This window comes from Hypomesus transpacificus, chromosome 17, assembly GCF_021917145.1.
Source record: "Hypomesus transpacificus isolate Combined female chromosome 17, fHypTra1, whole genome shotgun sequence".
NCBI lineage: Eukaryota > Metazoa > Chordata > Actinopteri > Osmeriformes > Osmeridae > Hypomesus > Hypomesus transpacificus.
The window spans coordinates 8,463,032-8,488,962 of record NC_061076.1 but is presented as its reverse complement, the minus strand read 5'-3'; the positions used below and the strand labels follow the sequence as shown (position 1 = coordinate 8,488,962).

The window sequence follows — 25,931 nt, the reverse complement described above, 5'->3', positions numbered from 1 at the left end:
TCTGTCTTGCTCTCTCCAGTGTACCTCCAGCAGTGAAGCTACTGCCGTCAAAAGTCTACACACACACACTGCTGTTGTGAAATCTTCCTCCTCTCCCTCTTCTATCTTGAGATGATGGGCATCTAACTTTGATCAGATCGTCAGTGCATTTGTGGGACTATGGAATGAAATATCAATGGATGTGTCGAAACTGCTGAGTATTGTAAAGGTTTACTTTCATATTTCATAAGTCAGGTTTTCAGATGCTATATTTAGTCTTAGTCGATATGGCAGCCACAGCCTCATCCATGTACGAATGTGAAGGTGTGTTTCAGCTGCTCATAGACACACACAGGTTTTTTTTTTATATCCAAGAAAGCTACTTGTGCAGCATCTCCTTACTCAGGGGAGGTTAGTGCATGTCTATGTGTGTATGCACGTGTGTGAGTGTTTACACGTGTGAGTGTTTACACGTGTGTGTGTGAGTGTGTACACGTGTGTGTGTGTGTGTTCATGTAGCCTTATGAGTGCGTGCTCTGCAAGCATTCACGCTAATGTACGTGTGCACACACACACACGCGTGTGCCCCTCGCGAGTGAATTAACCAAGCAATCCCCCAAACACATCAGGGGGATTGCGGCAACGAATCGATTCATTGACCAATCAGAGCTCTCTGTTTTCCAAACAGGAGCCAACCCCACAACTCTCTCTGCGTGTAGTCCAGTCAGCCAAGAAGCAAGAGAGCAGTTGAGGGAAGGGGGGGGAGGCATTGGTGAGGTCCACAGGGAGATAGTCAGCACACCGCACTGTGTCCAGCAGTAGAAGCTCTGGGTGGTAGCAGACCACCGATGGAAAGGCTCCGTGTGTCAGTGGTGAATGAGTTCATGACACTGAATGAACGTTTGTTCGAACTTGAACCGATGAAGGTTATTGATTGCAGTGATGGCAGAGTAGGACGATTATTATGCGTGATTACACAGTGATATTGTATAAATATCTATGGGGATGATAATAAAAGTTCTAATGACAGGTAGAAGGAGGGAGATAGATATGGTGGATTATAGTAAATAGGGGAGCAAAGACTAGGATTTGGAGATCAGTAAATCTTCTGTAACTACGGTATATTATTAGAGAATATATCCCACTTTTCTGTTATCGTTTCCCTTCCCCACTCTCCATTTCTTTTTTTCTCTCTCCCTCTCTCTTCTTCTGTCTCCCTCTTTCTCTCTCTCTTTTCTCCTCTTAAATCAGAGCCCCACTGAGACCCAGGACAGACTTGCACAATCTCACTGCAGAGTAATTACGTGGAAAACCCTCTCACACACATGCGCGCACACACACACACACACAAACAGACACACAACCCCCCTGCCACTAGCTCAGCTATTCCCCTCCCTGCTCTGCCCCGGGGCAGATTGATCCCATCCTGTTATCTCCATCTTACTGGGACACACACACACACAACATGTTAGGTAACTGAGGTGCTATCGAGTTTCATTGTAATTGAGAATGTAAAGGGTTAATCTAATCAAAGTGGTGTGTGAGAGGTGATGAGTGATGGTTGGCTGGCCCAGTGTGATGGGATGGGGACTGGACTGTTGGTGGGGGGTTGGGACAGTAAATCTACAGGCAAGAGAATTGCTGCTGCAGGCAGGAGGCCCCCCCCCCCCCCACACACACACACACACACACAAACACATATACACACACACACACACACAAACACATATACACACACACACATACACTCATACACCTAAAGCCCATGAAACCCTTCGCATGTAGCCTGGTCACAAAGTTTCAGCCTGATTGTCTTAAATGTATATAAAACAGGAACACATGTTCCTGTGGTTGGTTTGACCTTTCTAAACATCTTCCATGATCACTCAGAGCTCCATCAAAGCCCAGAGTGTAACAATGATGTGATGACTGTCGACGTGGTCTGCAGTACATATGATTGAGTTGCTTTGTCATTTTCCCTCCCTGCAGTGCTCCTTTCTGCCAAAGTTCTCCATTCACATAGAGACCAAGTATGAGGACAACAAAGGAAGCAACGACAATGTGAGTGTGTATTAGATGCTTTGTGTCCAAGCTCAATGTTCGTTTGTGACAGCATAACGTGTATGTGTACGTGTGTTTGTATATGTATATGTATATGTGTGTGTTTGTTTCAGTATTAGCCCCCCTAAAACGTTCTGCCTCCAACACTCAGACACACACGCTTCACACATCTGATAATTGTCTCCTCATCTCTTATTACTTGACTCCTTCTTCCATCTCTCCTTCTCCAGGCTTGGAGACATTTAAAATCAACATAGTATTTTCTTTGTCAGATGTCCATGGTGTGGATGTTACTCACAACCCATTCCTCTTGTTCAACTTTGAAAGACATGATGAGTATTTTTTTAAAGGTTTAAGGTTTTTTCTCTTTTTAGAGATTTGTTTGTTTTTAGACAGCCCTTCGGTGGCGTATACTCCCCTTCAGTATTAAGAATCATTTTATCTGTAGAAGAAAATTAAATGTAATGTTCAACTTCAGTAGATGTAGTTTGTGTGCACTGCAGATAGGGTTAATTTAGGAATGGTGCATACAGTATTTAAATACTTCTCGACTTTGTTGACTTGTAGATTAACTGTAACAAATTGACATTTATAATCAAAGAAATGGAAACTTACTGTAGCTCACTGTATAGTAAATAACGTTTTGATGACCCTCACGTTTCGAACATTTGAATCATTGCTCTTTATTGAACTCTGTCTTTTCTGCAAACTTTGGATGTAGAACGACTTCATTCATGCCGCGGCTCTTTACAAACGAAAGAGGTGCTGTTTGCTGGTGTTGGAAAGGGTGGTGCTAAATACCCCCCTACCAAGCTCCTCTGCTCTGCCACCCCGAGTGACCCCCCTCTCACGCTGAGCTAAATCCCCCCCTCACTTGCGTCAAACTGACGATGCAGGCTTTGATGGGGAAGAACCCTCTCATCTGTTCAACCCAGCGCAGCACCTCACCCCCCCACCCACCCCAGCCCCCCCCCCCCCCCCCCGACACACACACACACCACCACCCCCCTTCAAACACTCCAGTTGTCATCAGATTCGCAGAGGTGGCAGATCCGAGGCTTATGCAACGCTATTCCTGGCCAGGGGCACCAGCAAGATGCCAGAGCCCCACCTAGTGGTTGGTGTTGGCCACAAACTTGCTCTCTACTACAGTGTACAAAGTCTAAAGATAGCAGTTGTTTAATCTTTGTCTATTGTCTGTCTCTATTGTCAGTCTACTAACCTGCCTGTCCTGCCTGCTTATCTGTCTGATTTCTTTCCTCCCCGTCTCCCTATCCAGTCCCTATCTACATACATTTCTCTCTTATTCTCACTTTCCATTCCCCCCACTTCCGAGTCGGATTTGACTTACAAAGCCATAAAGGAGCACTTATCCTAAACCCACGGCCTATGACTCAACCTGTTCTTAGATGATGCCACAGTCAATCACACACAGCTAGTCACCATTGCTTCCTGTGTCTGTCTGAGTCACACTCGCTTCAACAACAGTCCACGGTCACCTTCCACTGTCAGCAAGCAGGCCAACCCATTTGCATGAGTCGCCCAGAAAACTTGAAGTGTGAGTCACACTTCTTGACACAAAGCGAAAGCTTGTTAGCGTGGTATTGGTAACAATCAATGGCTGACTCCGGAGGTTGGCTCATTCTACCCACAGCTAAGGCAGGATGTGGTGGAATTGTTTGAATGTTCCGTCAATTAGCAAGGATGGCAGCAATTATATTTGAGGCAGTTGCGTCATGACACACCGTGCGTCACTTCCTCAAAGTCAGGGTCTGAGGTGATTTTGCATGTGTAGTTTCTCTTTCTTTCTCACTGTCTATCTTTCTCTATTTCTCCATCTTTTTCTCTCTCCCTCTCCGTGTAAATGTTCACAGCCAAAGGACACAATAGATGAGTCCCTAAGATTTTTTTTCCTCCTCACCTATGCTTTTCTCTCTTTTTTTTTACCCTCTCTTTCCCTCCCTTAGATCTTTGACAGTGAGCCCAAGGATGAGGAGACGGAGGTGTGCTTTGTCGACATTGCCTACGACGAGATCCCTGAGCGCTACTACAAGGAGTCAGAGGTGAGGCAGGTCAGAGGTCATCCCTGCTGGAAAATCAATGGAGGAAATTGATGGAGAGAACCGAGGGCGAACCGAGGGTTTCGTGAAATGCTGTATGATCAAGAGGGTAGGGAGTGGGGGAGGAGGGTGCATGGGCCCTTAATCTTGCTTCTTTTCTATATGCCTCTCTGCAATACAACCAACCGCCCATACACCCTCACACACATGCCTCGCTTAGACTGAGCATCACCGTAGCGGCGACAGAAAACCCCTTCCTTTGTTGACTGTTTTCTCATTAGCGTATGTCACAGTCATTGCCAGAACCCTCCATGTCCTCAGCTGATACCTGGCATCGCTTTCACCACCATCCGCCTGCTTCTCTCCTTCATGTCCAAGTCACCTCACTTCAGGGTGACATGGGGATGAAAGGATGATGAGAGGAAGGGAGGGAGGGAGTGTGGAGGTTGTCCACAATCAGACGGAGGGTTGTTATCTTTCTCTGACAGCTTCACTCCTCTCTGATAGCTTACTGACTATTTGTCTCTCCAAACTGTGCTGGGGAGCGAGAGAGACGAGAAAAGAGATGGGCTTTGCATGTGTGCATGTGTGGGAGTTGCAAGCTGGTGTCACGGGAGTGGTGATAGTATAAGGCCTGTTATCATGACACCAAAATGAGCTGACAGCCGTGTCTCCAGTCTGATCCCAGGTCTGTCTCTCTCCCTTTTCATCCCCTTTCCTGAACTATTAATAACGACAAGATATTTCTTCAACGCTAAAACGGGAGGCCAACCAGCCTGTCTCGGCATATTTGGTGTTGAGAGCAGCCATTATTTAGAAGACCAATGGTGGCTGTGATTTTAATCGACGGAGCAAAGTACCTTATCTTCTCTGTACCAAACCCGGCTGAGCTGACAACAGAAAGGATGATTTGGAGACACAGATTCAATCCAAAAGACTGAGATAAGGACTTACACTGGCAGAGTATTCTGACGTACTTTTCTTTTTAGAAACCAGAAACCATGCCCGAGGTTGCTTTGCATCTTGACCGCAGATTTGCGCTCAAACACCAGCTCCTCCTCCTCAATTGGGCCCAGCATTATCCGACAAAAAGCCACGTCTCATCTCCAGTCAGACCACCCTGAGCGCCTCCACAAGAGTGCCTCAACGGACATGTAGAGTGACACTTCCCTTCACACCCGCTCAGCAGTGAACTGCACGACCCCCTCTAATGAGTGTTGCCTGTATAATTAGCCCAAAGGGAAAAGTGATTAATGTGTGAGGGTGTACTGTTTTGTAATGAGCGACCGCCCCCCCTCCCCCGTAGGGAGAGAGTTTGCCCCCCCCCTCATCTAGCACAGTGTGACTCCAGAAACACTTCTTGATGGGGGGTCATGTTCTCCTCTGCTGAGGACAAACACAGTGGAGACGTGAGGTAGACAGAGGTCAGGTGGTGGAGAATAAGGACAGAAAGTTGGAAAGGATAGACTATAAGTGCAAAATCATGTTGAAGGAAAATCTTCATATCAGAGAATGGAATCTGTCTTTTTGACACCAAATAAAAGATTCATCAATAAGAAAGCATGGATCACAGATTGTTGTACCGTACTGTCCTGACGGTATCAGATGACATGTTGGCTTATGCTGGTCTTTGAACAGAAACTTTATGTCAACATTGAAATGTACTAATACTCTCTTTTGGCCCTCATGGGGATCTGTAGGACTTACGCTACTTTAAGTCAGAGAAGACATCCAGAGGTCTACTGCAGGAGGGCTGGATTGAGAGCCAGGAACCCATCATGTGCTCCTACAAGCTGGTGACTGTTAAGTTTGAGGTGTGGGGACTGCAGACACGGGTGGAGCAGTTTGTCCACAAGGTCAGTCTGAAAAATCGATATGCTCTCAATCAGTAAAATGCCATACATACACAAAATCAGACACACAACAGACAAACACATACACTCAAAATACAGACAGACACACATATAGAAAAGAAGGGTGAGACTCAATATCAGACCCTTTCTGCCCCAGGAGATCCATTTGTGACAGATATATTTACTTTTCTTTCCATTTGCCAAAATGTTCTTTTCCTTTGCCCCCCACTCTCTTCGAGCTGTCCCTCTCCTTGCTCCAGGCTCTCTTTCTCCCCTAGCACACACACACACACACACACACACACACAGTTACAGGTTCATTACACAGATTGTGAAACCAGCCATGCTTCACATTTATCAATGTCCCTGAGGAGATGTGGTAGAGAGACTATATATTGCTGCACATTCACTTTCACCACCTCCAAAGTTCTCTGTGTCTCATTTCTCTCTCTCTCTCTCTCTCTCTCTCCTACCTTCCTTTTCTTCTTCTCCCTCTCTGCCTCCACCTCCTACCCTCTTTCCCTCTATTTCTCTTCTCAGGTGATTCGAGATGTCCTCCTTCTTGGACACAGACAAGCCTTTGCCTGGGTTGATGAATGGATTGGTATGCTTAAATCTATGTCCAAATCTATCAGTACTTCTAAGATAAATTGTCTGTGGACAAGCCCTGAGTGTATGATGTGTCTGCAAGTGTTTACAAGCATGTGTTCTGGGACATGGACTCCTTTCTAAATAAATTTGAATTAGACTTTACAGTTAACCTTCATTACAACGATTGATCTTTTTTAATGGAACTACTTTTATGTGAAGCCCCCTGACAAAGCACAACTTTCATTATGGTTTTATTGATTTGCTTTTCCTAACTCGTTCACAGGCTGTGTTCATTGGACCTATAAATGAATCTGTGTAGGCACTTTAAACACAGTAATTACACGTCTCCTGCCCCTTTACCAGCTGACATTCTTCGGTTAGCTTTGTAAAGGAAGTCAAGCTTCAGAAAACATATATTGTGTGTGTCTAGCCTACTGTACTTTGCTTGTAAAACAACATTTTTTGCTAGTCCACCTCAGATGCTGTACTTGAAATGGTGTACAAGTCTTTGGAATGAGATTCTGTGTGAAATATATTCACACTTCTGCACATTAAAAACCAAGTATTATGCATTCAACAAAGAGACAGCACTAGTGTGCAGTGTGTTTTTAAGACAGAGGAGATTTCAAGGCCACACTAAAGGTAGCCCTACTCACATGCAGAAGCTGAGTATAAATAGAGTAGCTTCAGGGAAATCCAGTGTGCCTCATTCCTGGACACCGCTCCATTTTGTGTCCGTACTATGTCCTACCTTCTGCAAAGCCCTATCGGAGACCTAGTACAAGGTAAAGTGTCAGCTATTTGACCCCAGAGCACCTTTCCCTTGCTCACCCTTGCTTCTTTAGCATTCCTTATGAATGCCAAATCAAATACATGGATTTAAACGGAGAGGACAATCAAAACAGCCATTTTGTTTCTATTCAGACACCTGTTTGCATGCTAGTCTTAGAACCCTGTCCAAATTCATTCCTTATCTGTAGAAACCAGCTTCCAGTGTGTATTATCCCAGCCTTGGCTAATCTGGCTGGTTTCCCACATATAACATGACACCATCCATCTCCTCCACTCACGTTACCTTAGGCTAGATTATCCTCTCTGCCATCCCTAACTTGGACCTGCTTCAAAGGCCTACTGTCAGCTTCAAAAAGCCTACCTAACAGAAGGTTTTACGCGGCGCTTTGCAACCTCTCTACCAAACGACATGTTGCAGTACACCAGACAAATGCATGGAAAAGCCAACATTAAAGTTTGCCATGCCTAACAAGAGCATTGCACTAACTCACTAGTTACCCCCATCATTAGTGGACAACCATGACACATTCCATGTACTGTATGTCTTTACATTGTCACTGCTGTTGATTTGCTTCTTATTCCACTATTTAGTTCAATCAGTTCAGTACATTATCCCGAACCGCATTCACTTCACTGTATTCTGCTCAAGGCTTGGAAGTTTCTCTGTATGACCTTTGTATATACACACACTCACATATGTACAGATACAAACATGCACGCACACACACACACATAGTCAAACATACGCGCAGTGGGTTTATAGAATGTGTGAGACTGTATTCACACATTAAAGATTTTCCCACTTGGATGAAAAATGTGTTTCTTAGGTTGACGTAAACAGATGCCTCTGCAGTCCACATACAATAGACAGTCAGATGATCCTAATCTCTCTCCTTTTGTTCTGGTGAAGACATGACCATGGACGAGGTGAGAGAGTATGAACGCGCCACCCAGGAGGCCACCAACCGCAAGATCGGCACCTTCCCGCCAGCTATCTCCATCACAGAAACTCCTCTGCCCTCCCATGCCCGTGGTGGTCCCTCCAGCGCCCCCTCTACCCCTCTGTCCACCGAGGCCCCCGAGTTCCTTTCTGTGCCCAAGGACCGGCCCCGGAAGAAGTCTGCCCCGGAGACTCTGACCCTCCCTGACCCTGGCCGTAGGGACTCAGGGTTCAGACTGCCAAGTCTCTTCTTCTGGGGCTCCAGTACTCAGCCTGAATGAAAATTGAGGGGTGGAGTTCCCTGACAACATTACGTGCAATTTAAAGGGGATGGCTATATCTGTTATGTACCTTCAGCCAACTCAAGTCAAAGAGTGGGATTGTAGACCCAGACATCAGGAAGTAGGCTCCTAACTCACCTCTCAAGCCTCCTCCCATCAGTGTAATGGGGCGCTAACCAGCATCACCAGCCAGTAAGCTTAGGTGGTTAGAAGAACCATTTACCTTTCTCAGATCCAGTGCAATCAAGTGGGATTAGTGTGCAGTCCGATTCAGTGTAGTGTACATTCCTGTAAACCTTCTTTTCAAAATACCAGTCTTTTTTCATGTCCGATTATATCTCAGGGGATGTTTCCTAGATACATGGAGATGATGTTAAAGAAATCAATCATCAGTCCGCACACTTAAGTATTTATGAATATTGATACATTTGTCTTTTCACTCAATTTTCCCTATTGTTTTTGAAATCTCATTTTGTAATTTCACACATTTATTGTGTTTTTGGATGTTGATGGGTTCATGTGAGTTGTTGTGAAACTGTTAAGTAACATAATGGAATTCTGGGAAGATAGAGCCCTGTATTTTTGTATATATGTACATTAAATAATTATTATCTACTGTGCAATGATGGAGTAATTGATGTCTCCCAGTGCTATCAAATTACTGTAACTTGTGCATAGAGGGGAATAGATTAAGATGTATGCTGGAGGGTCGCTCTGTAGTTGGTTCTGGGTATTGGTTTGGTTTTCCTGACAACCTTGTCTTTAATTGAAAATGCATGGTTTTGAATACAGCTTCTGCTTTCGCTGACTTAAACTAGGGAACTCTGTATGTGATTTAATTGTATACTATATGCTGTTTTTATTTTAGTATTTGTCTGCTAGTTGTTGTAATTTGGCTTTTGGAGGTTATATTTTGTAAAGCTGCTTTAATGCTCAGTTAATTTGCAAGTAAATCAGTCAACTTTATATTGCAGGTGTCTGTTTCTATATACAACAAATAAATAAATTATCACATTTAAAGATATGTTTCTATATATTGTTGTTTATATTTATTTGGCCTGGATTAGGTTACTTGTTGTCAATTATAGACATTCACGGTATTGGTTTTAGGGTTTGTGTGTATGCGTATGTGAGCGTGTGTGCGTGTGTGCGTGTTTACTTTTATTTTGAAATGTCCACCCATTGCGATCCGGAACCACACGCTCTTGTCAGTGTTTCGCATTGTATCAACTGCAGTGGTATTTAAGTGAAACGGCAGAGGTAGAATGAAGCTGTAGCCTTATCTCTATAATGTATCCTTGTACGTATTTGCGACATGTCTTGTAAGGACGTGCAACCTAAAGGTGAGTTTTGTACACTTTCGATCAGGTCACAAAATCCATTTAGGATGCCTGGCTGGGTTTAGCTTAGCTAGCTAGCTTCACTACTCAAGGTCCTGACTCCTAATACAAGCTGTTTGATGAGTTCAATGCTGTTTGCTTTTATACATAGATAGGCCTAACAGTTACCACGCCTTTTAAGTTTGTTAGACTACACCTTATTATATTATATGGTTTGTGCAAGTGTCAAAATTACTATCATTGAAAGAGATTTTTCAGTAAGTGCGAGGTTCTACTTAGGATGTAACAAGGTTGGGTCAATAACAATTCGACAAGTCAGCAAAAATAACACATGTACTAATAAACTAATGTAACTCATCGACTAGTACAGTAATCGACGGCATAACTACTAAACGACGTATCCCATCCCTCAGACGGTGATATCGGTTAGGGCTGCTGCTGTGGGGTGATGGTAGGCTTTGACCCAGGGGCTCAGAGTCCTTCTCTGGCCCCAGAGCAGGCTGCTCTTGCTGGGTCAGCTGCTGGCATGGTGACCCGGGCCCTCATCAGCCCTCTGGATGTCATCAAAATTAGATTTCAGGTATGTAAAAAAAAAAAAAAAAACTATGATGGTAAGTATGGACTAGGTGATTGGAGGCATAAATAAACAAACTTGACTTTAATAAATAAGTAATGAGAGATCTCAGCTTTGGCCAAAGGAGGATTTTCATGTTTGGCCGTTTAGTTTTGCTGCATATTTCTGATTTGAGTCACAGCACCACACCCAAACCCTGAGACTCCCTGAGCATGCCCAGTCCCTCACAGCTCACTGGTTACCATAACAACTGACTTGTATTATGTGTTAAACATATTATGTCGTACTGTGTATAAGTGCGTGCAACCTCCCATTCACATTCATTTCTGCCCTGTCTGAAAGTCTGATCCCCCCAGTTGCAGATAGAACGAGTGTCGTCCCGGCAGCGTGAGGGGAAGTACTGGAGTCTGTACCAGGCCTCGCGCTGCATCCTGACTGAGGAGGGGCTGCCTGCCTTTTGGAAAGGTCATGTCCCTGCCCAGTTCCTCTCTGTCTGCTTCGGAGCTGTCCAGGTAGGTAAGACATGCTGTAGGCTGCTGTCTGCACACTGTTTGGCTGCAACAAGCAGCTCTGTCGCTTGGTTGGAGCTACATTCATCTACATTCTATTCCTCATTTTAACCTTAGAAAATATGTCCGACTTATAGCAAGGGCACAAATAACAATACGGATAGGCACTGAATTGTCCTGGGATTTCTCCTGAAGGCAAACTGTAATGACTTGACATCAAGGTCTATCACGTGATAGTTAATTAAAGGGCATCACTTGGCATGCTCTGTTTTACTACAATAATACTCTTGTATTTCATTGGTTGGCAATGCAGTTCCCTAAGAGACCTTTTGGCTCTGTCTTCTCCAGTTTGCCAGCTTTGAGCTTTTGACAGAGGGGGTGCACAAGAGTACCCAGTACAACAGTCAGACCCCTGGGGTACATTTTGTGTGTGGGGGACTGGCTGCCTGTTCCGCCACGGTGGCCTGTCAGCCCCTTGACACCCTGCGCACCCGCTTTGCTGCCCAGGGAGAGCCTAAGGTGAGGGACAGGGGGGACCTTAATTCATATTTTTGTGTTATCACTGAAGTTTTGAAAACAGTTTAATGCCCATGCTGGACTTATATTTACTTTCAGACTGAGGCACAAAAGTTTTAGTGGACGGTGCAGATTCTGTTGTCGACATCCGTCATGTTTTCTCAGGTTTATCCGAATCTGAGACATGCCGTGGCCTCTATATACCGCACTGAGGGAGTGCTGGCTTTCTACAGCGGCCTTTCTCCTACTCTGGTGGCTGTCTTCCCCTATGCAGGAATGCAGTTCTTCTTCTATAATGTCCTGAAGAAGCTCATGGGGCCACCAGAGAAGGACAGTGGTGGTTAGTTCAAATTATCGGTGTCATGGCATGATGCGAACAAACACACACTTGTGCACATATGGAATGGGTATAACTCATTGCTGGAGTACTTGACTTCAGATCAAGTTCCAGCCACCACCTACCCTCATCCATCTCTTTCCATAAAAGCATCAGCCAAATTATTACAATATTTAACAATGTGTTATAAGTATTCCATCAGTTATCGGGTATAGAGAAGAACCAAAAATATTGTCCTTTGTGTTAGTATTTCTGGCGTGTCTTTCTCTAGGAAACCTCAAAAGCTTGGTTTGTGGCAGCTGTGCAGGAGTGGTCAGCAAGACCCTCACCTACCCCTTTGACCTCTTCAAGAAGAGACTACAGGTAGCGGGGTTTGAGGAGGCCAGAGTCAAATTTGGACAGGTATGCACGCTCTTGAGGTTATTCAACCATTGTCGTAATTGGCTGTCAAGGTTAAAGGTAGATGCAGATCATGCAATGATGTTTCTTGATTGACGACGTTTACAGTTAATGACAGAGAAAACCAGGGAGTTATTTTGTGAGGGGGTGGGTATTACCCACGCCGAATCTACCATTAAGGAACGTAGACGGCAAGGGCCTGTTTTGAAGGTATGTTGTCTCTGTCATGTCCAGGTGCGTAGGTACAAGGGCTTTGTGGACTGTGTACTGAATATTGCTAAAGAGGAAGGCTTTCGAGGCTTCTTCAAGGGACTCTCTCCTAGCCTGGTGAAGGCAGCTTTCTCTACTGGTTTCACCTTTTTCTGGTATGAGTTCTTCCTAAATGCCATGCACAACCTCAAGGGCCAGCGGTGAGCTATGGGAAGTACACCAGTGACACTGGAAGAGGATGGATTGAAAATGGAAGATGAAAAGAAAAAAGAAGAGGGGTTTGGCACAGTCACGCTCTTATGATGTCATCTACATGCGATGACCTTGTCAGCATTGAAGTCAACTTCACTTTGTTAAGTCTCAGGACTTTAAAGTTCAATTGTGAGATGAAACTGGGTACTTTCTTTTTACGTGTGAGGAAATAATTTCAGTTTGTTCTGTGTCTTACCAGACACTGTATTTTTCTGAATGGGGGGGGTGCCCAAGTGAAAAGGAATTGTCAAAAGTTGTCGTTTTATCTCTTTCCCTATTATTTATCTGTCATTTGACCTATTTCTGAACGTATATGTTTTTCAATTATAATTACATTGAGATCATGCATTGATCTTATATTGACTAAGGATAAAGTTAGTTTCCTTTCAACACTTTTTTATCCTACATATCATGCCTGATATTTGTCAGTTCAAACTTTTTTTTTTTTAAGACCCTTTAAGGATTTATTTATAAACCTGCATCTTAAGACAATGACTACTTTTTGTACTAATAAAGACCGTCTGACCCTATACAGTCTATGGTCTGACCATATCCAAAACTAGAACAAAATTGTTGGTCCGACGATATATTGCACTTTGTGTATGCTTTGCTGGCAACTGATGTTCTGTAAATGTGTTGCAGGTAATGCTATATTTTGAAATACATTTTTATTAAAACTTCTCAAATACGTGATGGGAGTAATGATACAACAATGTCGTTCAAGGAATTAACTTTCCTGAAGGCTCAGTTTCTCGTTTTAAATGCTTTGCACTATAGGCTCAACTGAGGGCACTAGCGTCCAGATTAGGTGAGCCCAGAGCTGGATATACTACTTGGAAAGTTAATTGGCCGTCAATTCTGCGCACGCGTATTGGATCATAGGAAGGAAGCCCAGGTTGTGTGTGAAATGCAGACGTTTCATCTACTTGAAGTTTAGGTCAGTTTGACTCTATTAACAATTATATAGTTGTTTTGTCTAGTGCTTTTGATTTTTAATGAAAATCGTTCATAATTTATTGTAAAGAAAATGTACTGTACTAGCTAACCGGATTCAGAAAAATAAGCCAGCCAGCTGGAGCTAGCTGCAGCTGTGCTAACGCGCAAACATTTTGACGGACTACAGTAGCATCCAAAGTGTGGCTAGCTAACGTTTTACAGTTGATATTAGACCAACCAAGTAATGCATGTTTTCTCCACCGACTAGCATCACTAAATAACTTTGTTGTGATGTGAAAAAGTGTTCTCTTGTATACACTTCAGCTGGTTAGTAAGATAACGTCCGAGCAAATTGTCATTTACATTTCCGTCTGCCACCGGTGATGCTATCATATCACCGACTGATAATAGCTATGGTCATGCTTCCATCGTCAGAAATAATGATTACGAATTCCGGTCCAATACATGCTTAACAAAAGTTGTGCTACTGAAGGGGAAAACGGTAGCCTATTAGTAAATTGTTGCTAGCATTGCATCTAACGATAGAAGTTAAGCATCCATTAAAATGAGCATGAGATGAACTCAATTTGTTCGCTTAATCCCTCACATCCCTTATGAAAGGTCTGGTAGGCAGCCACATTGATGACTACACAGATTTGCTGCCTAGCTTTTGTTCCGAGACAAATTGTTCTGTTATAAGGAATTTCGCCGTTGTCCAGCCTCGGTCGTTTTTGTTGTCGACCGTGTATGTTAACCACATTCGAATACTTTGCAAGACGATCGTGGCATGTGAAATCGGTCTTTTTGTAGTAACATTCATTTGACCCTAACACTTATAAGAGGTGAATGTCATAATGTACTTGCTCATTCCAAACGTAACTAAACTACTGTGCATTGCATGTGTAGCTTAGTGTGACAACTCCCTGGTTGTAAGTGGATGCTACACTACATAGGATGGAGAACTCTACTAAAGAGGACTACAAGATCCAGTCATTTGACTTGGAGACTCAGAAACTGTTGAAAACGGCACTGAAAGGTCAGCTCCTCTCATTACATAGAAAACTGATTAAATATAGGAGTGGAAAATTGACTGTTTTACATTAGTCCGTTTTATGTTGCAGTGTGTATAATTTGTTTAATTTAGCTAATTCTTAAAGCAAATCTTTTTCCTCAGATCCCAGTGCAGTGGACCTGGATAAGGTCTCCAATGTCATTGTGGACCAATCTCTGAAGGACCAGCTCTTCAGCAAAGAAGCTGGACGCATCTGTTACACGATTGTTCAGGTAAGTAGTACCATGGTCTACAATGAACTTATGTCAATGACCAGAATCATCACTGACAACTGATGCACACTACATGACATTCTATTTGACCTTGCTCTCTACTGCCCTCTCAGGCAGAGGCCAAGCAGAACAATGGCAGCGTGTTTCGGCGGAACCTTCTGAACCGCCTGCAGCAGGAGTTCAAGGCCCGGGAGGAGACCCGGCTACGCTCGCTGCAGGAGTGGGTTTGCTACGTCACCTTCATCTGCAATGTTTTTGACTACCTCAAGGTGAGGGAAAGCTGCATTGTGCGAGTTTTGCGTCTGCTCTGCCAGCTCTGTCATTGATCATGTTTACATTGAACATTATGACCTTCTTGTGTTTTAAATTCTCAGGTCAACAACATGCCCATGGTGGCTCTGGTGCACCCTGTGTTTGACTGTTTGCTCAGACTGGCTCAACCTGATGCTCTGAACAACGAAGAGGAAGTAAGTTCCTACACATATACAGTAGTTCTTCAAATCTCTATCTACAGATGAATTGCTTTCAAAGGGTATAGATGTAGACAACAACAGTTTAGTTTAGAGTTAAGGAATGCTAATACTTCAATCAGAAATGCTCCCGGCCTGACTAGGTGGACTGTCTGGTGCTGCAGCTGCACCGCATCGGGGATCAGCTGGAGAAGATGAACTACCAGCGGATGGACGAGCTCTTCTTCCTGCTGCGGGATGGCTTCCTGCTCCTGGAGGGGCTCAGCTCCATGGGCCGGCTCCTTCTGCTGGAGATCCTGGAGTTCCGGGCTGGTGGCTGGACACTCAGTGACACGGCCCAGAAGTACTACTACAGCGAAGTCTCTGACTGACCTCTGAACGTGCACTGTCGTAGGGTGGAGGCCTGAGGGCAGTGTGTCTTGGGCTGCTTAGCTGGGTTGTTTTGGTGTGAGGATGATTATGAAGCTGGCTGAAGAGGCCAATAGACTAGCCACCAGACGACTAGGGTACGTTCTTCTAGTTGGAGTAATTGATCTTCTTAGTAGATTGGAGTACTGATCTTTTCCTTTAAACATTTTTAAGTGTAAATGTTTCTATTAAGAGTCAATGATGAATAAGGAGATGGTCTGCAGGGGTTTGGGCAGTGGACTATTAAGATTGTTGAGAGTTGAGAAAAAATATACATTTTTGTTCAAACTACCACTGCAACGTGGAATGTGCAATTGACAACCAAAAAAGGACATAGATTGTTGTTGCTAAGATTTTTATATTTAGTTTGTGTTTGGTGCATCTAGTATTTGACTGAAGTTCACATTCCTCTTGAAGGCAGATTTTCATTTAAATGCCTTTTATTGCTCGACATTCCAGATTTCTGAAACATTTAATAATTTTCACTTGAGGCATTGGAATTCTCAGTTCTCAGTCACATACCTGTCAGGCAAATACAGATTGAAGAAGACTAAAGTACATTGATTTGGTTTTCTGAACCAAATGTTATGGTATTTTATCATTTCTTGTAGTTTTAAAGGTGAAATATGAAGAAACTAACATGTTTTTGTTCCGAGCTGGTTGGGAACAAAGTCCCAAAGCCACTTTTCAATGGCTAAAGTTCAGCACTTTTTTGAAGTGGTATTGACATTTCAGAGACAATCTGGCCTTTACATATGAACACAGTTTTTCTATGTAGGAATGCAAACACAGCGTTGGACGATGTTTAAAATTTGAATTGTGGACCAAGTTTTCAAAACCTTCATGGCAGCATTTCACTTAAGGTGGATATTGACAATAATTAACCATTTAAAATGTAGAAATGGGACATGGTTAGGCTAGGTTAAGATGTGCTACACACAAGGGGTTTTCCAGTGGTGGTTTGTGCAGCAAGCTTTTCTGAAGCAACTTTGGTGATACAACAGGTGCCAATGTACTGACAGCAATACACCCAAATCAGGTCAATGCTGGCAAAAAACTATTTTACTGGTGTTTTTTATACCCAAGATTTCGTATTTATAGAGGGATATTTGGTGCTACAAAATTGAAGATGCAGTTTATCTTATTTAGCTACTGTTTTATGTGTGTACACTGCCACAATACTGACTATATAAATTAAATAAGCAGATAATACTTTATTATTGCAAGAATATATTTTTATTTTTGCATATTTTCTAAAATGTACCTGAAGATCCCACCAGCACTAACACTTTGTTGACATGGATGTTCCAGATAGTAGTTTGGAGTATTGTTACTTTTCTGATTTGAACAGTGTGCTGACAGCTTAACCGAGATCACCAAATCAAAGCAGTGCCCTTTGATTCGCTGCACACAGGCTTGGAACAATAGCAGAGCTTTTTCTAGAGAAAAACATTTTGTGAAGTGACACTAGCTACCATATCTTAAAGATGTTTAACACATATTGGGCTGTTTTTTGTTTATTTAATAGATTTAAGCAACCTGTACTTGACCTTAATTTAGCTTTTTTGCTAGTTACCAGTAGTAACAATATGAGCTACTAACCAAGTTGCATGACTGCTACTGGGTACTGCCATAGGTGTAAGCCTACTAGTCCAGATATACTTTTGGGGTTCAAGTCTCTGAGTACATTCTTTATAGCTTAAATTTTTAAGATATATGTGTATTTATTACCATATTCACACTACATCACCATTGTAATAGAGTTGCAAGTGAAACTAGAAAGGTTTTCCTGATGTCATGTCTTTTTTCTATCTAATTACCAAATATACTGGAACCTTTTGTACATGTACCTATTCTGAATACAGATGGTTCCATGGTAGGATGGGTCTTAGACTTATATTTTTATAGAACCATTGCCATCACTAACCTGTTCCAAATGGAAAGTTCACTGCTTGGTTTCCATTTTTCAGTACATTGACATGTTGATTTGTTAAAATAAATCAAACTGGGTAAAATGTTTAGAACAGTTTTCTTTTTAAATGTTGCATATATCAGTGGTTATGTAATTGCATTTCAATAATCAACATTTACAGTTACTTCACATGAAGTTTTTATTGAGCCTTTCACAATATTAAAACAGAAACACAGTGACAAATCATTGTTTAGATCACTGTGGAAATACACCATTTTGAATATATCACAATAATGGCCTCTGGCCACTTTATTTACAATATCTGTCAATACACAGACCAGATGTCGAGTTGTATACTGTGAATCCACTTTCCCCTCAGAAAGTTGGAAAGACAACCACATGAAGCAGTTTGTTTCCAGTCTTGAGTCACCTTTTGAAGTTGATCCATTTACCACCAGCGATAGTGGGCATAAGCTCTGTTGGCTTCAGCCATCTTGTGCATTTCATGTTTCTTTTTGATGACATTACCCTCCTTGACATAGGCAGCTAGCAGTTCTTGGGAAAGCTTCTCGTACATGAGTGTGCGTCGATGCTTGTGGTCCCTGCACTCTCCAATCATCCACTTCATAACTAGGAAACGCTTGCGGTTCTCAGTCAGGGGGATGGGCACCTGCAGATGGTTTAGAAACAATAAGAACAATTAAAACACTATCTACACATTCTGTGCACTCGCAACAAAATATGTCCAAGAGGCTAGAGTGTAACGTACCTGGTAGAACTTGCCCCCTTTCTGTATGCTAGCCAGGCCAATGACAGGTTTACAGTTCTCCAATGCTTTGTGAAATATAGCATAAGGATTACACTCTATCTCTGCCTTGTTACCATCGGGAGCTTTGTGGTACTTCTCCACCTGTTTCCTCTTTATGGTTTCCAAAGTCTGCGGAGAGAGAGAGATAAATGCTCTTGCTAAACTCCTATCAGTGGCTGAGGCAAATTGTTAAAAGCATTCCAATACACAAGTTCCAAGACAACAGGTTCCCTTACCTGATTCATAATACCTCTTGCTGTGACCTTGTCGCCATCTTTCATCATCATATTGATGAATTTGCTATAAGAAAAATAGAATACACTTTATTGCGATATATGAGATTTAAACTACAAGGAAACTGCATCTCATGTTTCCTCTTACTTCAAATCTGGTTCTTGGAATAAAGAGCTTGTGACCCCACTAGTTGCTGCCTTTATCGGACTGACAGCCTTTCGCTCACGCTCCTCTTTCTGCTCAGCCGTTAATTCGTTCTCCGGAATTTCGTACACGTCTTTCCGAGGGTCTGGCTCCAGGTAGTATGGATTGTATCTGCTCCATCTCACTGAGAACACTCTGGTGAGACAGACGTATGGGTTGTTCATTTTAACTGATAGTTATTCCATACTTGGAAAGCATTCAGAAGCACATCTACACTCTATACCACGTGAGCGTTATAGGCACGCAATGAGTGAGATCGAGTCCTGAGGTTCAGTAAGCCATCCACCCAGACTTTCCTGTACAATTTTCTTCACAGTCTAGCTGTTCATATTGTCTGCTCGGGTAGCAGTGATTAATTTCTAATACTGGGTCTGGTAACCGTTTTCACGAGATTAAACACACATTTCAGATGTCGCATTCCTAGTGACTTATGTGACAAACCAAATAGGCTCTTGACAAACAACATTGCCAACATCCTTCATTGTCACTGTTAGTACAGTGGTACACACTAGCTACTGTGTACCAGGCAAGGGATACTGTACTAGCAAGCTAGGTAGTACAGTGACGGAAAAGTAAGCTATATTGTTAACTAACTACCAATGCAAATATTATTCTATATATGACCAATGTGATGCTTCATAAATATATATTGTGTTGTCAGTAAGATAATGACTTGCCTCGGTGTCCAAGGTTTTAATAAACCTGTTATGGTCGCAGCCATCTTGGATAATGTGGATAGAGATTGAGGACCCCAGTTTAGTATCTCTAGCTGATGCCTTCAAATAAAAAAAATCATTTAAGAGTCCCTATTTTTGTCAAGAATTACCATCCTACAAATCGATATTCTAATATAGATTATAAATGAAAAGTTCAAATTTGAGTACATGTATGTATTGATTAGGTTTATTAGGTAAGATTGATTCACTGATTCTCGCGCACACATTGGTGACATCACACGATGTTTGTAGTGCTATGGCGTACCAGGAAGGGGAGACGCTTGAATCTTGGCTCAGTAAGTGATTCACTTAGTTAGCCATTTATTTAGTAATGATATTGTAATTGTCCTAATGCATTCCACTGAATGAACAGCGATGCTGTCTTTATGCTAGCTGTCGTACTTTCTTCAGATATCTAAAGGCAACTGCGTTAGATGTATTTCAGATCTTGGATCTGTGCTCCCCACATCATTCATCCCTGTAAAAGAAAGCTAGGAACTGAATCTGGGTCTGTTTTCTTTAGCGAGATATAGCGTGTCAGTCAGTCTGACATATTTCTTGGGATGTGGAACTAGACAGTGGATTACTTTTTCAATTGGCAATTGAAAAGAGTAGCAGCTATGTTGATATGCCTAAAACTAAGCTATTGTTCGAGGAAAGGCTGTAATGTAGCATTTTGACCACCCCATCTTTTGCTCAGAAATGGCTAAAGCACATACGTGGGGGGGATGACAATCCCTGCCTTGTGAAATTGATCACCAGACAGGCTGTAAAAGATAATGCTATGGAATGGCAATAGGAAATTGTTCATTTAATGGCCTTTGTGAGATCTTTTCAATGTTCAATCTTCTCGTCTTAGTTGAATGTGTAAGGCATACTTGTGCATTGCTATCTGATCACAGATAAAGCCACCCATCCAAATAACAGGCAAGAGGACTGGGAGTACATCATTGGCTTCTGTGACCAGATCAATAAGGAATTAGAAGGGTACAAAGTATTTCATATAAATTAAGATGAGATGTTAGCCTATGTGAGCAAATGTTGGGATTCAGTCTAACCTCCACTCTTTGTGTAGGCCCCAGATAGCTGTAAAGCTGCTTGTCCATAAAATCCACTCGCCTCAAGAATGGGAGGCCCTTCAGGCATTAACAGTAAGGACCTTATTAATAGACTCTGTATCCTTTCTCTTCCTACTACTTCAAATACAAACCAAGTCCATGCTAACTGAATGAGAACCATCTCGCTTGCAGGTATTAGAGGCATGTATGAAGAACTGCGGGAGAAGATTTCATAATGAAATAGGAAAATACCGATTTCTGAATGAGCTGATTAAAGTGGTGTCTCCTAAAGTGAGTTGACCTGTTATCCTGTTATGTGTGTATGTTGTTCGGGAAACGATATGCTCTGTGTCTACCACGGGTGAATGGGTCACTAATGAAGCCACATCCCATTTCCCCTCCCTTGCAGTACATGGGGGACAGTGTGCCAGAGAAGGTGAAGATGAAGATCATTGAGATGTTATACAGCTGGACGGTGGTCTTCCCTAATGAGGCCAAGATCAGTGAAGCCTACCAGACCCTTAGGAGGCAAGGTGAGAGACAGACAACACCGTCTCACATCTCCTTACATCACATCCATTATAATTAACCGATTTCAGAACAGTGTGTTCATTTTAACCATCATATGGCCCAGGTCTTGTAACTGCAGACCCAGATGTGCCAGTGGACAAGACCCTGATCCCATCGCCCCCTACACGCCCCAAGAACCCTGTGTTTGATAATGAGGACATGGGCAAGGTGAGATTGAGGCAAGGTAGACTACAGCTGGTTTGTCTGCTAAAGATTGCATGAGTGTTTTATAGGTTTCACAGTGCTAAACGGACATGTGTGTTTGGGGTTGTGTAGTTGCTTGCAGAGCTTCTAAGGAGCAAGAATCCAGAGGACCTCCAGGAGGCCAACAGGCTCATCAAGAACATGGTGAAGGAGGTCAGAGAGCAAGAACACCTTCATGCTTCCTACAGAAATGACCAGGCGCTATTCCTATAGACATATGGTTGTAGATCATGTTTCAATGGGAAGAAATCTACACCGAGCTACTCACGTGTGCAACAAGTCCTACACATCGGGTAGTCACAAGAGTTCACTGCATGTATCATCAACGCGTTACTGTTAACAGTCAATAGGACCTAGGGTTGAATCCTGTTTATGTAGTAAGCGGATGTAGTGACACCGCTGTTTCGCCAGGATGATGCCAGAGTGCAGAAGGTCAGCAAGCGCATACACACCCTGGAGGAGGTCAACATCAATGTCAAGCTCCTGAGCGACATGCTCACGCACTACGACAAGGACAGGTCCTCGGAATCCGACCGAGAACTCATCAAGGTGGGTCTTCAGCTTGTGTCGCGTACATGCCTCACACCTCCGTTTTCTTGAAGATTGAAAGTCTTTTTTGTTGTTGTCATGTCAGGAACTCTACAACCGCTGTGATAAACTGAGACGTGCTGCTTTCAAGATGGCCACTGAGACGGAAGATAATGACACAAATTTAGGTGAGATTGTCGTGTGAATTTGGTGTCCTAGTTCAACAGTGTGTCCCTGTACAACATGTTAACCTATGGCCTTCGCAGGAGACATCCTCCAGGCCAGTGATGACCTCTCACGGGTAATCAACTCCTACAAGAAGGTTGTTGACGGTCAGTCAGTCAATGGGGACTATGAGGAACCTAAACCTGTTGTTGGTGATGGTGAGGGGACCACACACAAACATATACGCACAGCAAGAACGTTTTAAAAACATTTTCATGTGAGACACTTTCTTATACACTTTCTCTCTATGTATGATCACCCTCTCTCTCGCTGTCTCTCTCTGTATCCGCCGCTCTCGCTCTCTCTGTCTCGTACAGAGACCACAAGGAGCAGTGACTCCACAGAGACCTTGATTGACCTGGCTGGCATCGATGTTCCCAGCCTCATTCCTCCTCAGCCTGCCCCTCCCCCACAGCTCTCGGACCCCACCCCGGCCAATCCCCTGGGTTTTTCCATCCCGGTCTTGCCTCCTCCACCAAAGAGACTGGCTGGGCTGCATGCCAGTCAGACCAACAGCCCCAGCCATTCGGCCACTGACAGGGCCTCCACTGCGCTGTCTCTCCTCGATGATGAACTGCTTTGCCTAGGTACTAAGAAACTTCTGCTTATCAAATCTAGAATGAGTCTAATTTTTTGGGGGGGTTCTGACATCAATCGTATACTTACATTCAGCTTTGTCAATTGTCAGGCCTGAATGATCCAGCCTCCTCACTTAACAGCCACTCCAAACCAAAGCTAGATGAACTATCCAATCAGTGGACCTCTTTACAGGTACAGATTCATCTTGTGATCCTTCCGAAAATGTTTTTTGCAACAGCTTAAACAAGCAAAGAACACTGACATATTGTTACGAAAACCTCTTGTCCTCTTGCACAGCCTCATGTTTTCTCTTCCTCCCAAGAATGGTTTTGCAACAGCATCAACAAGCAAAACGTATACACTGAGGAATTGTGGTGAAAACCTCTTGTTCTCTCTTTCACAGGCCCCTGAGCACGGTGTGGATCTGTTTGGCAGCATGTCAGGGTCAGTGTTTTCTCCGGCCCCAGCCCCGCAGACCTCCGCAGGACCACCAGCCCCAGCCTCCAACAGCCTGCAGGACCTGCAGGATCTGGCCATGCTGGACTTTGGAGAGCCCAAGAGGTGCTGGATCATGTTACCTTGCCTTCTGTACTGTGTTTACAGCTTCCCCAGAGACGGACTGTTCCTGTTTCGTAACCAAGTTACATGTCAAGGCCAGGGAGATTCTCCCGGCAAAATGTCTTTGTCTTCAGCCTATGTCTGGGAAAACTTCTACTACTCTGCTCGTATACTTGATGTGTTTTAATTGTATTTTACAAACGGTGCTCTTTCTGTGCTTTTTAATCGCCAGTTTGCCTGTCCAGATGAACACTGTCGGTGGGTTTGGGATGGGAATGGGCGTGCCAACCTCCATGGCCGGGCTGGCCCCCTCTGCCTCCCTGCTGCCAGGCACCATGCCAGGCTCCCCCGCGGTGTCCCATGCCAAGGCCCAGATGCTGGGCTCAGCCCCAGGCAGCCCCCTGTTTCGCTCCTTGTCCCCCATCCACCCCTCCCTCCAGGGGGGCAGCCCAGCCAGAGGGCCTGAGGTGTCCCTGTCCAATGTGCATGTTCCCCTGGAGGCCATCCGACCCAGTGAGTCCTGGGGAAGGGAGTATGAGAGGAAGGGGTTGGGAGGTTTGGGGCTAGTAAAGACTTCATTGAACATTATTGTTGTATTATTATTGTATTGTAGTATTGCATATACAGTACACTGTGTATACATGAATGAAGTTCAGAGTTAACAACCTTTCGCAGATATGCATGTGTGCAGATACACATTGAAACACAGTCCAGATCCAAACCTCCATGTCAAGCTGGCATCAAATCCCGGTCTGTGATTGGCCTCTCCTTCTGTCTCCAGGTAGAGTTTTGCCAGTGACTGCCTATGACAAGGATGGGGTGCGTGTGCTGCTCAACTTCGCCTCTGACTGCCCCCCTGGCAGACCTGACGTGCTGGTGCTGGTGGTGTCCACGCTCAACACAGCTCCTCTCCCTGTTCAGAACGTGGTCCTGCAAGCCGCCGTGCCCAAGGTAATCCATTCAACACGCCTGTTATCACAAAGCCACACATTCTCATAGGCATAGAAACATGGTGCATATGTAAACACACATGCAGTATAGATCCTGTACAGACATCCTGCAGTTACCACATGTGAATCCCTTCTTTACACTCTCAGTCTATGAAGGTGAAGCTCCTGCCCCCGTCGGAGACAGAGCTGGCCCCCTTCAACCCCATCCTGCCCCCAGCCTCCATCACCCAGGTCATGCTGCTGGCCAACCCACTGAAGGTAGGAGACTTCCTGTAGAAACAGGAAGTACTTGTTCATTTTGGGAGCATCACGCCACCCACCCAGCATACAACGAGATAGTGTTTGAGCCTTGAGGAACATTATGTAGAATGGTCCATCATGCCTCTCGTCTGTTGTCGATAATTCATAATGAAAATGTTTTGATTATGAATCAATCTGAAATTAAAAGCACCTGGATAAAGGTATGTCGGTTAAAACGGGTGTGTGTGTTGCAGGAGAAGGTGCGTCTACGGTACAAGCTGGCGTTCACCCTGGGAGAGCGAAAGTGCACAGAGGTGGGCGAGGTGGACCAGTTCCCCCCTGCCGACACATGGGGACACCTATAGCAGAGCCCCCTCACATCCACCAGAGTGGGACAGGGCAGGTGACACTCCATGATGGGGTATGGTAACCACATACCTCAGAGAGAAAGAGAGAGGGTGGGAGAGCACTGCTGCAATGATAACCGTACAACTACAGTCACTGTCAGCCAACTATTCTGTAAAAAAAAAGGTTTGTCGTTTTCCAGTTTGATTTTTGATCCATTAACACACATCTTAAAACGTCTGTGTAAGTCCATAAAAAATGTTCTTTGTTTTTATTATTAGCGAGATGATTTAAGATGGAGAGGTTCTGCTTATGGTGTACTGTAAGCTAGCTGCTAAAGAGTCGCAGGAACTACTGTAATAAGTGATTCATTTACTTGAGTTTAGCTCAGCCTCCTGAATATATACTTCAAGCTATATATTTATGATGAGAGTAATGTTTTAATATCAATGGGAAACTATTTAGTTCAACTGACTACCGACAAATCAGACAGCAAGTGCTAGCTCCGGTATTTAGAAAAGCTTGTGTGATAGGAAAACTAGAAAAATTGGGTTGATATTTTGACAGTGGATATCCAGCGATAATTCTCATTACATGCTTGTGACATGATTTAAGTTAACTAAATTGTGTTTCTTATACTGTATTAGTTATTTGGTTTTCTGGGCCATATTTCAAAGTCAAATATGACTATATTGCATCTTGTTGGTCATGCCATTATTCTTGGCACCATAAGGGTATTTATAAATTGGCAACATTCCTCATTTTGGCATGCTGTACTTTAAGAGTACTTGTTTACGTTCCCAGATTCTCACCATCTTGTGTTATCGTGGAGTATTTGACAGGAATCACAGAAAGTAAAATGTGATTTAGTTTTGTTCCATTTACTTTTGTCAGTATTGGAATTATGTATTTTATTTATTTTAACATTTTAGTATTTCAGTGCATCACTGAACAACCAAGTTGAATATAGAGTGAACTACAATTACCGGGGTGAAGACATTTTAATTA

The 25,931-nt window shown here is 43.5% G+C and overlaps 5 protein-coding genes across 7 annotated transcripts in view; 4 read left to right on the top strand and 1 right to left on the bottom strand.

Annotated features, from left to right (window-relative positions):
* Window positions 1–9,299, top strand: part of pitpnc1a (phosphatidylinositol transfer protein cytoplasmic 1a) — a 43,924-nt gene extending 34,625 nt beyond the window's left edge. Inside the window, exons 5-10 of one of the 2 annotated variants that reach the window (XM_047038605.1) lie at window positions 1,969–2,040; window positions 4,008–4,103; window positions 5,801–5,956; window positions 6,494–6,557; window positions 8,247–8,566; window positions 8,621–9,299. In XM_047038605.1, coding sequence (XP_046894561.1) covers window positions 1,969–2,040; window positions 4,008–4,103; window positions 5,801–5,956; window positions 6,494–6,557; window positions 8,247–8,557 — 699 coding nt within the window. In that variant the 3' untranslated portion in view covers window positions 8,558–8,566; window positions 8,621–9,299. Of the gene's footprint in view, window positions 1–1,968; window positions 2,041–4,007; window positions 4,104–5,800; window positions 5,957–6,493; window positions 6,558–8,246 lie in introns of both variants that reach the window. The other variant, XM_047038604.1, reaches the window with a different exon arrangement.
* Window positions 9,300–9,738: 439 nt separating this feature from the next.
* slc25a19 (solute carrier family 25 member 19) lies at window positions 9,739–13,224 on the top strand. Its single transcript, XM_047037447.1, has 7 exons — window positions 9,739–9,900; window positions 10,311–10,477; window positions 10,828–10,983; window positions 11,329–11,499; window positions 11,662–11,836; window positions 12,105–12,235; window positions 12,467–13,224. The coding sequence occupies exons 2-7, from the start codon at window positions 10,346–10,348 to the stop codon at window positions 12,644–12,646; spliced, it is 945 nt and encodes a 314-aa protein (XP_046893403.1). The 5' UTR covers window positions 9,739–9,900; window positions 10,311–10,345; the 3' UTR covers window positions 12,647–13,224.
* Window positions 13,225–13,490: 266 nt separating this feature from the next.
* mif4gdb (MIF4G domain containing b) lies at window positions 13,491–17,811 on the top strand. The gene is made up of 6 exons (XM_047037449.1): window positions 13,491–13,631; window positions 14,537–14,666; window positions 14,805–14,914; window positions 15,028–15,183; window positions 15,289–15,381; window positions 15,528–17,811. Exons 2-6 carry the CDS (start codon window positions 14,585–14,587, stop codon window positions 15,753–15,755), a joined length of 669 nt encoding a protein of 222 aa, XP_046893405.1. The 5' UTR covers window positions 13,491–13,631; window positions 14,537–14,584; the 3' UTR covers window positions 15,756–17,811.
* On the bottom strand, window positions 17,313–19,705 carry mrps7 (mitochondrial ribosomal protein S7). Its single transcript, XM_047037448.1, has 5 exons — window positions 19,628–19,705; window positions 18,894–19,085; window positions 18,749–18,812; window positions 18,474–18,641; window positions 17,313–18,374 (listed from the first exon to the last, which is right to left on the bottom strand). The coding sequence occupies exons 1-5, from the start codon at window positions 19,669–19,671 to the stop codon at window positions 18,153–18,155; spliced, it is 690 nt and encodes a 229-aa protein (XP_046893404.1). The 5' UTR covers window positions 19,672–19,705; the 3' UTR covers window positions 17,313–18,152.
* A 197-nt stretch (window positions 19,706–19,902) lies between these two features.
* On the top strand, window positions 19,903–25,931 carry gga3b (golgi associated, gamma adaptin ear containing, ARF binding protein 3b). 2 transcript variants are annotated; one of them, XM_047037444.1, is made up of 17 exons: window positions 19,903–19,962; window positions 20,569–20,653; window positions 20,742–20,817; window positions 20,917–21,015; window positions 21,134–21,257; window positions 21,359–21,462; window positions 21,571–21,651; window positions 21,910–22,047; window positions 22,133–22,214; window positions 22,293–22,409; window positions 22,569–22,838; window positions 22,940–23,022; window positions 23,234–23,391; window positions 23,621–23,901; window positions 24,170–24,339; window positions 24,486–24,596; window positions 24,833–25,931. In XM_047037444.1, exons 1-17 carry the CDS (start codon window positions 19,923–19,925, stop codon window positions 24,941–24,943), a joined length of 2,130 nt encoding a protein of 709 aa, XP_046893400.1. In that variant the 5' UTR covers window positions 19,903–19,922; the 3' UTR covers window positions 24,944–25,931. The 2 variants fall into 2 exon arrangements, with proteins under 2 accessions (XP_046893400.1, XP_046893401.1); XM_047037445.1 differs by lacking the exon at window positions 20,569–20,653 and having other exon boundaries at window positions 19,932–19,962.